Genomic DNA, 12,621 nt, shown 5'->3' on the forward strand with positions numbered 1-12,621 from the left:
TGATTGCCCCACATTAAACATGGTAACGTGGGACTAACTGCATCCAGACAATCCCAATTATTGGCGTGTGTTCACTTTCGTCTGTGACACTGCCACCTAGGGGGAGTATCGCAAGAATGCAGAAGAATGGCTAAAGTAACCTAACAATCAGGACTTCTAACAGCAATTTTGTTGGCAGCTGGATCACACGTTAAACAACAGAGCGCTACGTTCCACCTGTCTATGCACTATTGATATATAATGCCTTGTTTAAAAAGAGATACTGGAAATATTTTGGAGATACAGAGAAAGTGTATATGTGCAATGACTCACTTTCTTTTGGAGTGCACAATGAAAGATGAAAATAAACATTCCTTGGAAAGAATTAAATACTGTGAAGAGGTATGCCATCACAATGGTCTCATCGTTGACATAAAGCAGTCCAAAAGACCATGTTAGGCCCAGAAGACACAGGAGAGCAAATGCCCCTAGGGCCCAAGACCTGAAAAAGAAAAGCAATTTAAGTAACACTGCCGTTTTGTTTTGTTTTTTAAAAAATGCACATTGCAAAATTGCATATTAAAAGTTTACTTGCTGCAATTTATTTTTACTAGGTTTTTAGTCATATATAATGATAAATTATTGGCTTTAACCTTTTATCTATTATAGGAAGAGCAATTCCGTTTTAGTTTCCAATGAAAACAGCAGCGGTAGTTATTTTAAAATGCAATGCTCTAGTACCAGGTCCAGAAACCCCTTTGCTTTATCTGTATGTATGCGTGTATATTTGGAGATCTGAAAGTCTCTTTTAACCACTAATGGATGCCCATATTTTAACAATTGTGCTTGCATCTGACACACACATACACAAATAACACAAATACACAAAAGTTAAATGGCAGATCAAAAGCTGATAACCTAAAGTTTGAAGACTCTGCTAAACTAGGTAGTCTAACTTTCATATGAAAGTGCCTTACTAAAATGTGACAAATATATGGATTTAATCACAAAAGAAAGTCTTTGAAGGATATTTTGTCATGAATAGTTTCAGGGGTGGGGGAGAAATTGCAGAGGACAGCACAGAATGAAGGGGAAAGGGGTTTATTCAGTGCATTCCACATCTAACTAATGATCTTACTTGATAAATGGCTTATTATCTTCATAGCTAGAAAGCATTATAAGCAGAAAAGAGAAACAAAATCATTAGACAGAATTTAAATTGAAATTAATAAGAAAGCATTTTTAGTAATTTTATACAAAAATTAGTTAAAATTAGAAAATTCAAAGTGCAGACGCAAGCAGTTTAAAATAATAAAAAGCATATAATAGTTGGAAATAGTTTAGCAAATTAGATTATCTCCAAAGTTGTTAATTAAAATTACGGACAATCCAGAAAATTGTCCAAATTTGTAAAGTTTTGCTTTTTAAAAAAATAAAAATTAAAAAGTCATGCTTTAAATTTGTTAATGTAGGGTTCTATCTTACCCAGGTAAGTCCGTATTATAGTAGCCATCACAAACACGGTAATTACTGGTGTGGATGAGAAGACAGAAAGAGGAAGAAAAGGAAGAAAAGAGAGGTGCTAAAGATTAGCTCTCTCTCTTAACATGCAACATGCAATGAAGCTGATATTGTGACCTATCTAAGCAACTTCTAGTTTGTAATGCTAGCTTTGTTGCAAATCTGCCCTTGCCATATTCTGCATTCAAAGACAATTCAAGAGCCCACTACTAAGCACATTTCTCTTGGGAGCACCAATGACGTCAGTGGATCTGACCTCCAAGTAAGAGTGCTTATGATTAGGGGGGAAAGTCTAAATATAGAATAATCTAAAGCAGGGGTAGGCAATGTAAGTCCAAAGTGTTTATCCCACACAACCAACCCAAAGGCTTCCCTCCCAGAAATCTGTTCCTTCCCTTTACCCACATAATGGATGCTTGGGCTGGAATTGGACAGTGGAATCTTATCTTGCCTACCTCTGACCTAAAGCATGATCCACCACATTAAGAATATTAAGCCATTGCTCTACTTTCAAGAAAGGGAATATTGTGATTCTTGTGTAGTCACCGGATAAAAGTAAATATTTGTTAAATTTGCATGAAAAGCAACAGATAATCTTCAAGATAACAAAAGAAGTAGAAGCAAATTCTCTTAGGGGAGTGGGATTATGAATGGGGAAACCGCTGAGAATCACTAGCGTCTGAAAATAATTTAACGAAACATACTCAGCAGAACAACACCAGCCATGCAAGGAGGAACATCGCTGCATTTGAAATGCAAATGAACTTGCTACATTGCTGAGGAATCTCCATGAATGCACCAAAACAAATTCTTGGCCATTGTTACAAGCAGAAGTTATTTAATTTCAAGTGTTGCCTGTATCATTATAGCAACAAATATGACGAGAGCAGGATTGGTGCTGTTTACTTCTAATTGACATCTGTGGGTGCTGGGAAACAAAGCCTTGTGTTGCTAATGGAAAGGGGGAGCTTTCAATCAGTTGGAACAATCAGAAAAAATAATCACAGTTCTTGATTCAAACACAAAGCACTTACTTAATGTTTTCCAACCTGCTAGAGTCTGGTTTCAAAGTGTTTGAGTGCTTCACCATTTTGTACAGTGTGATCACCAGGAAGATAATATTCAGCTGTCAAAACAGATAGCAATGAAATTAAACTACTTCAAGTAACAAGTTAGGTAATGATGATGCTCTAGACTAAACAAAAAAAAGTAAAACAAAAGTGGTTATTTTCCAAATTATTCTGGGGCTGGTGACAGAACAGTCTGCACAAAGCGGCTGCAAAGAAAGATTAGATCAAGAATGGCCAAAGCCCAGCCACTCTCACTCAGTGCACATCTTGTAATATTGTTCATTTTGGTTTGACGTTTTGGTTTGAGTTTATTTGTGCTTCATACTGCCTAATGTTAAACATTCCTGTGCAAAAGAACGTTAGGAAACATATTTCAATGTCTTTTTAAATGTACACCGAAGATGCTTCATGTGTCCGTCTAAAAAATTAAAGTGTGAATACTGGCTACTGCTCCATGTTGAGTCTGCACTTGGTGGTGACGAGGTAAGCCATTGCCTAGTTTATGAAATGGCCCTTCAAGTTGGGAGTCCTGAACCCAAGTCTCCTACTCAGAGCAGCAGTTCCCCTCTAAGTTTAGTGCTTTGTGGATGAGCCAGAATGAGCACTGCGTTGGACTTGTACAACTGTGCACGCCTGCAATGCTGCCAGCAGAACAATGTTGAAAGGGTCTAGTTTCAATTTTGAAGAATCCTGGTGTGCCTTTATGTTTCAGCCAGGGATCCTGTTTTAAAACAAACTCTGGTTAGTTTAACAAGCCAACTTCTGTCACGGCACTGTCAGGCAAGGAATGTCAAAACTATACCTACAAGTTAGGAAAATGTGTGTATCGGTCCTGCATTTCTTAGCTACTCCTAGGAGTGCACCCAATGAGGCAGTTGCAGCAACAGAGAGGCCCCACTCATAGGGTTGCCATATTTCACACACCCCACAAATGTAGACGTATGGCAGCCCTACCCACTCATCAGTGTTCAGCCTGGCATGGTCTGAAATTGGCTACTTTGGAAACTTAGCAGAGCTTGTTTTAAACCAGATCCCCTGGTTTGAACTTAACAACCAACCAGGCTTCCTCCTTGCCATGTGAGAGAAGGAGAAGGAAGGAGGGGAGAACGCGGTCAGATGTTTTGCTTGGGTTCATTCCAACTCAATCATATAGCACTGAACTAAGCGTTACATATGAATGAGCCCTGTATGTGGATTCTTTACATGCCTGTGATATAAATAATGTGTAATAAAACAAGGAAATTCTGAACTAGCCGGGTTTTGAATAAGCCATTATAGATCAAGAGAATAGAAACTCAAGGTGAAATTAATCTGGTTCACATTAACAAACTCATCTCAAATGCTGGTGCTGTTATTATCACGGAGAAAGAACAATTGATTATAGTAAGCACGGGACACCCAAAGCAAAATAATAATTTCGGCATGTTAATGACCTTGTTTACATATGAACTACTTGACAATAAACTACAACCAATACTGGGAATTAAACTGAAGCCAGTTTGATCCCCTGTTGCAACTGCAGGAATTAGCAATGACTCAAAGACTGCCCTTTCCACTTCCCTGTAAAGCCATAGTGTAAATAATGCATTTATTTTGTACTCTGTGGCAACCTGGCAGCTCACAATGCTTTCTTTTTTTGTCCTTGCTGTTTTGCTGTGTATTCTTCCTAGCAGAATTGGCTATCTTTTCTCCCTTGCAAAATGGCTGCACCCTTACGCAGACAGTAACGCACATCTTTTATGTGCATTGTTATGAATATTAACTAAGCATTATATCAGAGGAAGGGACAGTGAGGCCATCGTCCTGTAGATTCTATATCCAAGCCTTCTACACTCTGGGTTATACAAACTGGCTGCCTGCTTTAACTGGAGTGGCACTGTTTGGTTCTGGCAAAAGGTGTTATGATTTCAGGCTGCTTCGGATTCTGTATTTTGGCTGCCTTGAAATCCAAACTCCTGCTGATGCTACTGTGGCTGCAGGGATCAGCTGCTGTCCTCCTAACTAGTGAGTCACGGATGCTTCTGAGACACAAATATCTCTTCCTGCAAGCATGCTCATGCACTGGGGGGGGGGGTTGGAACGGCTTCTGTGATAGCATCACAGCACCCCTGAAGTCACTATAAATTGCCTGGCTGTGACTGGTGTTGGTGCAAGATTTCCATGGATACTGTGGATGTGGTTGTCCATGCTGCTATGATAATATCTCTTGTTTATGTTGCCATAGCTTTGCTTTCTACTTTGCTACTAGAGTGTCCAGGATCATGACTTCATTACTTCATTTAATGCTGGAATGGTGGCCCTAATTGGGCCTTTAAGCCGTATGCTACTTCCAGCTGCATTCCTCAGTGGCAGGAGTTGAGGATTGCCATAGATGCTATAACATCAGCCAGATTCCTGTGGGTATCAGCTGTGGAAACCAATATGGTTTATGAAGCAAGCCTTCCTACCTTCCTACAGCAAACATCTCCCCCCACTCCCCAAGACAGCAAACACTATCCATAACTGGGGTCAATGATATCATCATGCTACTCATGCCAGTAGTCGGCTAATCAGATTTGAAAGTGGTTGAAAGTGCCAAAAGAATCAGCCCAAAGTAGTAGAATCCTTTGGGGGGGGGGTCATAAATAAAAACCAGAAAGATAAGGGCAACATTTCTGAATAGTGCCAATCCCTAGGGGTGCTGAGTAGAAGGAATGTTCCTAAATTTTGGACATTGTGGATTTTTCCTGGTCTGGAGCATACAGTGTCTTTGGTTTTGTAGCTGTGTGATTTGTGCTCATATTGTATTGTGATGGCCATTGGCTATAAACAATAAAATTTATTGATTGATATAAAAAATAAAAAAAATGAGTGTCTGCTTAAGCATAGAAAGTGAAAGAAAGAGAAAGGGTGGCAGAACAAGAAACACTGCACTTTGATTCAGCTGATAAAGGTCCTGTAATATGATGGTAAGTGAAAATGAAAGTCTCTTTAAGAATACAACATACTGTAGTTCTAAAGCAAAGCAACTAAGACATATGACAACAGAGCATGAGATACTTGTTCGCCACATCTCTCTGAAATATGATATAATTTAAAGCATCAAGGAAACCAAAGAACACTAGTTCGCTCTGTGAAAGCAATATTCAGAAGTCCTGGTTTGCCTATGCTCCAAGTACCCATTAGAAAAGTACTTTTTTGCTATTAAACACACACACCTGGTAAGAACATCACCATGGTAGGTGAGAGCTCTGGGAAAATGCATCTCCTCTAGATAAATCACCTCTAATCAAGGGGTAAACAAACTCGGACAGATTGCCATAATATCATGTAACACGGAAAGCAGAAAGGGGCAGAGCAGAGGAACTTGTTGAAGAGCATACACTTACAAGAAACGGCTTGTACTCACAATTTTTATAAAGAAAATATTTTGCTTATTCCTCACTCTCCCGATTCTTCTCATTGCTATCTAAGAAATCACACATATTTGTAAGGTGTGATTGGGTGATATATATATGACAGTTTAAATGCTTAATTTCTTAAAGAACATTAATACTGTGTGCGCCTTGAAAGCCACTGAATCGATTCCTTCAAGGAATTGATTCAAACTGACTCACGGAAAGATTTCTGCTGTCATAACACTATAAAATGATCTTGTAATTTTCTTGTGATTAATGATTCCAGTGTGAGAACTGTGGACCTATTGAGTGAGGGTGAAGTGCGTGGAGAAGGAGACTTCTGCATGCCTAGTCCTAGCTCACAATATGAGCCATGCATGAAATCCCAGGCACAAGAGCACAATACATATATTGTCTGTATTTTCTTTATTTGTAAACCACAATTTCCCAAAACAGTACACTGTTATGAACTCTGTAAAATAAAGTCAACAAAACCATTTCTACTACTGCACTATTATTATATGAAAGCCATCTGAAATACTAAAAGGCCCATCCGGTAGCACCAGTAGAACTGGGTGTGGTGTAGGATAGTGATATTTTGGATATAAGCTTTGTTATATTATACAGTGGTACCCCGCAAGACGAATGCCTCGCAAGACGGAAAACCCGCAAGACGAAAGGGTTTTCTGTTTCGGAGGCGCTTCGCAAGACGAATTTCCCTATGGGCTTGCTTCGCAAGACGAAAGCCCATAGGGAAATCTCCGGGGACCTGTTTTAAATTGCTGGCGGTCGGGAGCAAAGACTTTCGCCCACAGCCGGCCTTCAGAAGAGGTCCTGGACCTCTTCTGAAGGCCGGCGGGGGGCAAAAGTCTTTGCTCCCCCCCCCGCCTGCCTTCCCGGGACAGCAGAGACTTCTCCGCTGCCCCGGGCGATCTTAAAATGCTGGCGGGCGGGAGCGAAGCGTTCGCTGCCGACCCCCAGCATTTTAAAATCTCCCCGGGACAGCAGAGAAGTCCCGCCCCGCTCCAGATGGCCGCGCAAAGCTGCCTGCAGTCGCGGGACTGCAGGCAGATCTGCGCCACCATCCCGAGCGGGGTGCTAAGTCCCGCCCCGCTCGGGATGGTGGCGCAGAGCTGTCTGCCGTCCCGGGATCAGCGCAGCTCTGCGCGGCCATCGGGAGACGGGGGCGAAGCCCCGCCCCGCTCCAGATGGCCGCGCAAAGCTGCCTGCAGTCGCGGGACTGCAGGCAGATCTGCGCCACCATCCCGAGCGGGGTGCTAAGTCCCGCCCCGCTCGGGATGGCGGCGCAGAGCTGTCTGCCGTCCCGGGATCAGCGCAGCTCTGCGCGGCCATCGGGAGACGGGGGCGAAGCCCGCCCCGCTCCAGATGGCCGCGCAAAGCTGCCTGCAGTCCCGGGACTGCAGGCACATCTGCGCCGCCATCCCAAGCGGGGCGCTAAGTCCCGCCCCGCTCTGGATGCCAGCGCAGAGCTGTCTGCCGTCCCGGGACTGCAGGCAGATCTGTGCCGCCATCCCGAGCGGGGCGCTAAGTCCCGCCCCGCTCTGGATGCCAGCGCAGAGCTGTCTGCCGTCCCGGGACTGCAGGCAGATCTGTGCCGCCATCCCAAGCGGGGCGCTAAGTCCCGCCCCGCTCTGGATGCCAGCGCAGAGCTGTCTGCCGTCCCGGGACTGCAGGCAGATCTGTGCCGCCATCCCGAGCGGGGCGCTAAGTCCCGCCCCGCTCTGGATGGCGGTGCAGATCTGCCTGCCGTCCCGGGATCAGCGAAGCGTTCGCTGCCGACCCCCAGCATTTTAAAATCTCCCCGTGTCCCGGTGAGATTTTAAAATGCTGGGGGTCGGCAGCGAAGCCCTTGTTCCCCCCCAGCCCCCCCCCAGCCTTCAGAAGAGGTCGGGGGAGAGACTGTCCCCGGACCTGGTCTGAAGGCGGTTTCCCTTGGAACGCATTAATTGATTTTCAATGCATTCCTATGGGAAACCGTGCATCGCAAGACGAAAAACTCGCAAGAAGAAAAAACTTGCGGAACGAATTAATTTCGTCTTGCGAGGCACCACTGTATTGTGAACAAGCTTTGTGCCTGCATATGCAACCCCTTTCCTTGATGCAGTTAAAGCAAGACATCACTTACTTAGCCATAGTTTCTCATTGTGCCTGAACTGGTAAACCATGGTTACCAGGTACAGAAAAAGTTAGGATCTTAAACCAACTTCAAGCTGTGTTTTGAGAACTTGGTAACCATAGTTTTCCAGTTGAGATGTAATGGGAAAGGACAGTTGATTGAAGTGTTCCTGGTGTAATTGAGAAAGGGGCAGAGAAGAGGCAACGTGTGTGGAGAAAAGGCTTACAAAACCAAGATGTGATAAGCCCAACCTGGCACAATGTCATCTTTATGCTGATCACCTCTTCAGTGGCAGTAGTGGGGGACTAGTTTCAGTTCAGGGTTAGTTTCAGTTCTCCTGCTTCCACCAAAAGTGGTCGTTTTAATTTGCTATATGTCACCAAACTAATAAACAAGTGAATGGTGTATTGCTGACATGGCACCTGCAGCTATGGAAACATGTACTTGAATCACGGAAGTTTATCACATTATCGTGAATTCATTTTTCTAGGATGTGGTAAGCATAAAGTATTAGACATCCCTCTCCATACAGCTAGCACAAGAACTATGCCTAAATTTCTAAAACTTCCATTATTCACACTGAGGATTTGCCAATACTTTGACCAGTGGGTGAAATCCCAATGCCTATTATGCTATCGCTGCAAAGTTACTTTGTCTTGGATGGACAGTATCACTAAGGAGAAGTAATGTCATCTCTTTAGAGATCATATGTTTCCCTATTCATGAAACAGAACCACATCCAGAATGCTTTGGGTCAGTCATCTTCCTGCAGGCGATTCCTAAGGCTCATGAGAATCTCTCTCAGGAGCTCAACACAAATGACACGTCTAACCAACCTCGAACCTCCTTGAATTATATTAAAGCGAAAAGAGGCAAAAGACAAAAAATCAAGTGTGGGCTTTTCTGACCAGAGTTTGCCAGAGTGCACTGTTTGTTTTATTAAAGCCATCAAGCTGCTCAATTGAATTACATTGAGCTTAGCAGCTTAAAATTCATTCCACACAGCCTGAAGTGCTGACATGGATATGATAAGACAGAAGAACAGAAACACCACTCCGAGGTAACCTAGCTGAACTGCACATGTTCTGACCCTGTTTGTCCTCCCTGGAGCTTTTGTTACCTGGCAGAGGCAAGCTCTAAAATTGCTCTTCTATCTCGCAGATCCTTGCTCTTAGCCAAGCAGAAGCCTATTCCTCTCTGGGACTGGCAGCCCGAGAAGTGTTGTCTGAAGGAGCCCTTCGAAAGGAGTGCGCAAAGCTGAACTCTCCCTGAACTTAATTAATTATTAAGGATGCAGATGGAGCTGTCCAAATGATAAGAACAGCTCCTGACGTGTCATGATCCAAGCTTTCATTAAATCATTTCAGGCATACTAATGGCGTTCCACTGCTCATTACTCTCACACATGCTTTCTTCCATAGATACAATAACCCCGGTGCCCCGTAGTCTGAAAGGAAAGTCAACCGCTCTCCTTCAAGGATCCGAACGCCGCATGTTTCCTAAAGCGCCGAGAACGGGCAAGGTTATTTGGGAAGGCGGTCCTACCTAACCTTAAGAGGGAAAGCATCGGGTGGTTGGGTGTATGGCAAGGAAAGGGAGGGTAGTGATATTTACTTAAAATGCAAAAAACAGCAAGGCGTGCAATAAATAAAAAGGCTGTGATCAAGAAACACAGAAATACATAGTCAACAACGCAGTGCAGAGCTGCATGTGCTTGATCCCATTCAAAACAATGAGATCCTAATTCTGACCAATATGCCCAATTCTTATTTTTAAGGAAGGCAGAAAAGCTTATATAAAAATCGGTGTATGTATCAAAAATTCTGATAAAAGGACGAAGTCAATGGAACATCCAGTTGCAGATTTCCCCTTGAACACTTACTCTTCCCAAAGAACACAATTTTCTTCCAGTTCCTTTAAAACAAATAGATAACATTATACTGCCCATCTCCTTCCCTCAAATTAGCAGCCAATTTCAACAAGATCATGAGTGCCTAAATTTATATTAGATTATCATGGCCACAGAATCTTATCTGAGAATGTACTAAATAAATCTTTTGCTTGAATTACAATGGACTAAAGCCTCAAGATCATATAAATGCTGATAGCGGTCCATTAAATCACCGACACTCGGGCTTTTATTTTCTGCAACTTATCAATTAAGATCAGTATAGGCTATAATTTATCTAACTGTTCCTTAATGGGTGTATTAGTCTTTCCCCCAAAGGAGTCTACAATTTTGTGTATGTGGGCTGGAGGTGGGAAAAGAATAAGATCTCAAATTCTAAAGCCAGTAAATTAAAACTGTGTGATTGTTCTTAATTCAGTGTACACATCCGTGTTCTGTGTACACATGATAACAGTTATGCACAAGGTAACATATTGAGAGGGACTGGAAACACTTGACGAATATGTGGTGGAGGCAAGGGGGCGGAGGCGAACCCAGGAGAGGAGGGGCAGAGATTTATGGGGTTGGGTGCCACCCAGGAGCCAGGAAAGGAGAAGAGGAAGGGTCCGAGCAGTCAAGAGTTGGAGGTGGGCATGCAGGACAGGTTGGAAGTGGAGGAAGAGACTGCCCACCGTATCTGAGAAGGCCCAGGTTGCGTGTATGCACTCACGTCAGTCAAGGGTACCTAAGCCCAGACACAAACTTGGAAAACAGCTATGTAGACAAGTGCAGGTATCCGGTGCGCCTAAGGAGCTGCTTTTGTAAATAGAGAATTAACTATCTGCTGTTTGCTTTTCCTGGCTGGGTGTGCCTACATATGTGTAAGGAAGAAATGAGGGGTTGTTTTTTTGTTTTTCTGTGTTTCATACTCAATAGTGACCCAAAAAGCTTGGCACAACCTATAATGTAGAGTTTGAAAGTCCATTAGAAGTAGCTCACACATTATGAGCTTTTCTGTTAAGGACTACAAACACAAACTCCATTTTCAGTGCGCTGTATTTAACAGAGTCATACACAGTAGTCTACTTTCTCTATAATTTAGTTGAAGGCAGCCCAGTATTGGGCTGACTCTAGCATACTCTGCATTGAGAGTTGCGTTCCAGCTAACAAATATTCCACGATTATTGCAGCACATTGTTGGGGCTAAATAAATCGTTAAATAGTAGCAACAGCAACAGCTGTTGTTGTTATACAACCATCGCCATATGTTTGTAAAGATTGTAATGGTAAATTCTTGAATGGCGCATATACATTAATGTACACCCATACCTCTTCTGCAGTTACACTGTTCACATTACACTGTTCTCGAATCATTACACTCCCTTTTCTTTTGGTCGGTACGATTAGAGGGCAAAGCAATTGCCAGAGAAGAATTACTCCCAGGAACTGTGCAGTGATTGCTACCTGCTGTTTCATATTTTTTGAAGTTGGGAATACTGCTCCCAAAGGCCTTTCACTTCTCAGTCTAAATGATTTGCAGGAGGATAATAATGTCATGGCCGGTAAATAATAGTAGACTCTGACTGTACATGGTCAATATGATTAAATGTCCCTCACCCCGATTTTCACTCTGACCTGGTTATGAGGAAACACCAATATCTGCCTCAATGCCCAAGGCCCACACAAAGTGTAATGTTATTTAAAGACAGAGAAAGAGAGGGGGGGGAGAGAAAAACCCCCAAAGAAAGTACTGCTCACAGTAAATGATGCTGTTATTTTTGTAAAAAAAAAGAGGAAAGGAGACATACCAAGACCCTGGCTCACTGAACTTTAGCTCGCACATTACTTTCAGCCACTTTATTCCCACGCCTGTGACCAGTCCACTTGCAACAGAATTATGTGCAAATGAGGTGGCAGAATGGGCTAGTACTTCAGGCTGCAGGTAGGAGATGCAATTTTTAAATACATAAAACACCCATAGTCCTCAGCATTCTAAGTGTGCAATATGGGCTAGAAACTTTCTCCCTGGCGTACTGAAGTTCACTTGTTGGGATTATTATTATTTTTAATAATTTAGGAAGCAGTAGCAGACAGCATGGTGCCATGGCACCACTCACCTAACCTCTGGTTTGTTTCACCGTTGTTGCTTTCTGGGAGGTGGAGAGGAGGGATGAGGCAGCAGTGAGGCTGGCACACTACAGAGGCACTGGCGGGAGAACTGGATTGGTTCCTCCGGTGTGTTGGGCACTGTACCAGCTCACTGCTGCCTAACTACTCCTCCTCTGCCTCCTGGTAAGCAGCAGTGACACAGCCCAACTGGAGAGCAGGAGTGGTGGTGCCACACCGCAATGCCCTCTGCTACTGATGTGGCAGAACTCCTATTGCCACACTCCAGGCTTCAAACAGGAAGGGGAAGCATAACATGCAAGATTATCTCACCTTACTATGAAACAATCACATTTTGAAAGAAACGACTTGCCCCTTTGGAGAGAAAGGAAGTGGCTATGGCTTATTTCGGTGAGGTTCTAGCTTCCGTGTTGTGTTCCATGAACAACAGAAATTGTACCATGAGGAAAAGTGCTCAGTTGGATGATTCAGCCTGTAATGTTTCTTTCAAAAAATACCAAGGAGTCCTACATGCTGCTATAC

At 43.3% G+C, this 12,621-nt stretch overlaps 1 protein-coding gene across 24 annotated transcripts in view; it reads right to left on the reverse strand.

Moving 5' to 3' along the window:
• The window catches only part of ADGRL2 (adhesion G protein-coupled receptor L2), a 560,560-nt gene that overhangs the window by 13,319 nt on the left and 534,620 nt on the right, over nucleotides 1-12,621 (reverse strand). For 13 of the 24 annotated variants that reach the window (XM_077928532.1, XM_077928531.1, XM_077928533.1 and 10 more), the window contains 4 exons: nucleotides 2,535-2,626; nucleotides 1,465-1,509; nucleotides 1,118-1,144; nucleotides 313-481 (listed from right to left, as the gene is read on the reverse strand). In XM_077928532.1, coding sequence (XP_077784658.1) covers nucleotides 313-481; nucleotides 1,118-1,144; nucleotides 1,465-1,509; nucleotides 2,535-2,626 — 333 coding nt within the window. The remainder of the gene's footprint in view (nucleotides 1-312; nucleotides 482-1,117; nucleotides 1,145-1,464; nucleotides 1,510-2,534; nucleotides 2,627-12,621) is intronic. The other 11 variants (XM_077928536.1, XM_028732983.2, XM_077928539.1 and 8 more) reach the window with 2 other exon arrangements.

Source organism: Podarcis muralis, chromosome 5 (genome assembly GCF_964188315.1).
Source record: "Podarcis muralis chromosome 5, rPodMur119.hap1.1, whole genome shotgun sequence".
Taxonomy (NCBI): domain Eukaryota; kingdom Metazoa; phylum Chordata; class Lepidosauria; order Squamata; family Lacertidae; genus Podarcis; species Podarcis muralis.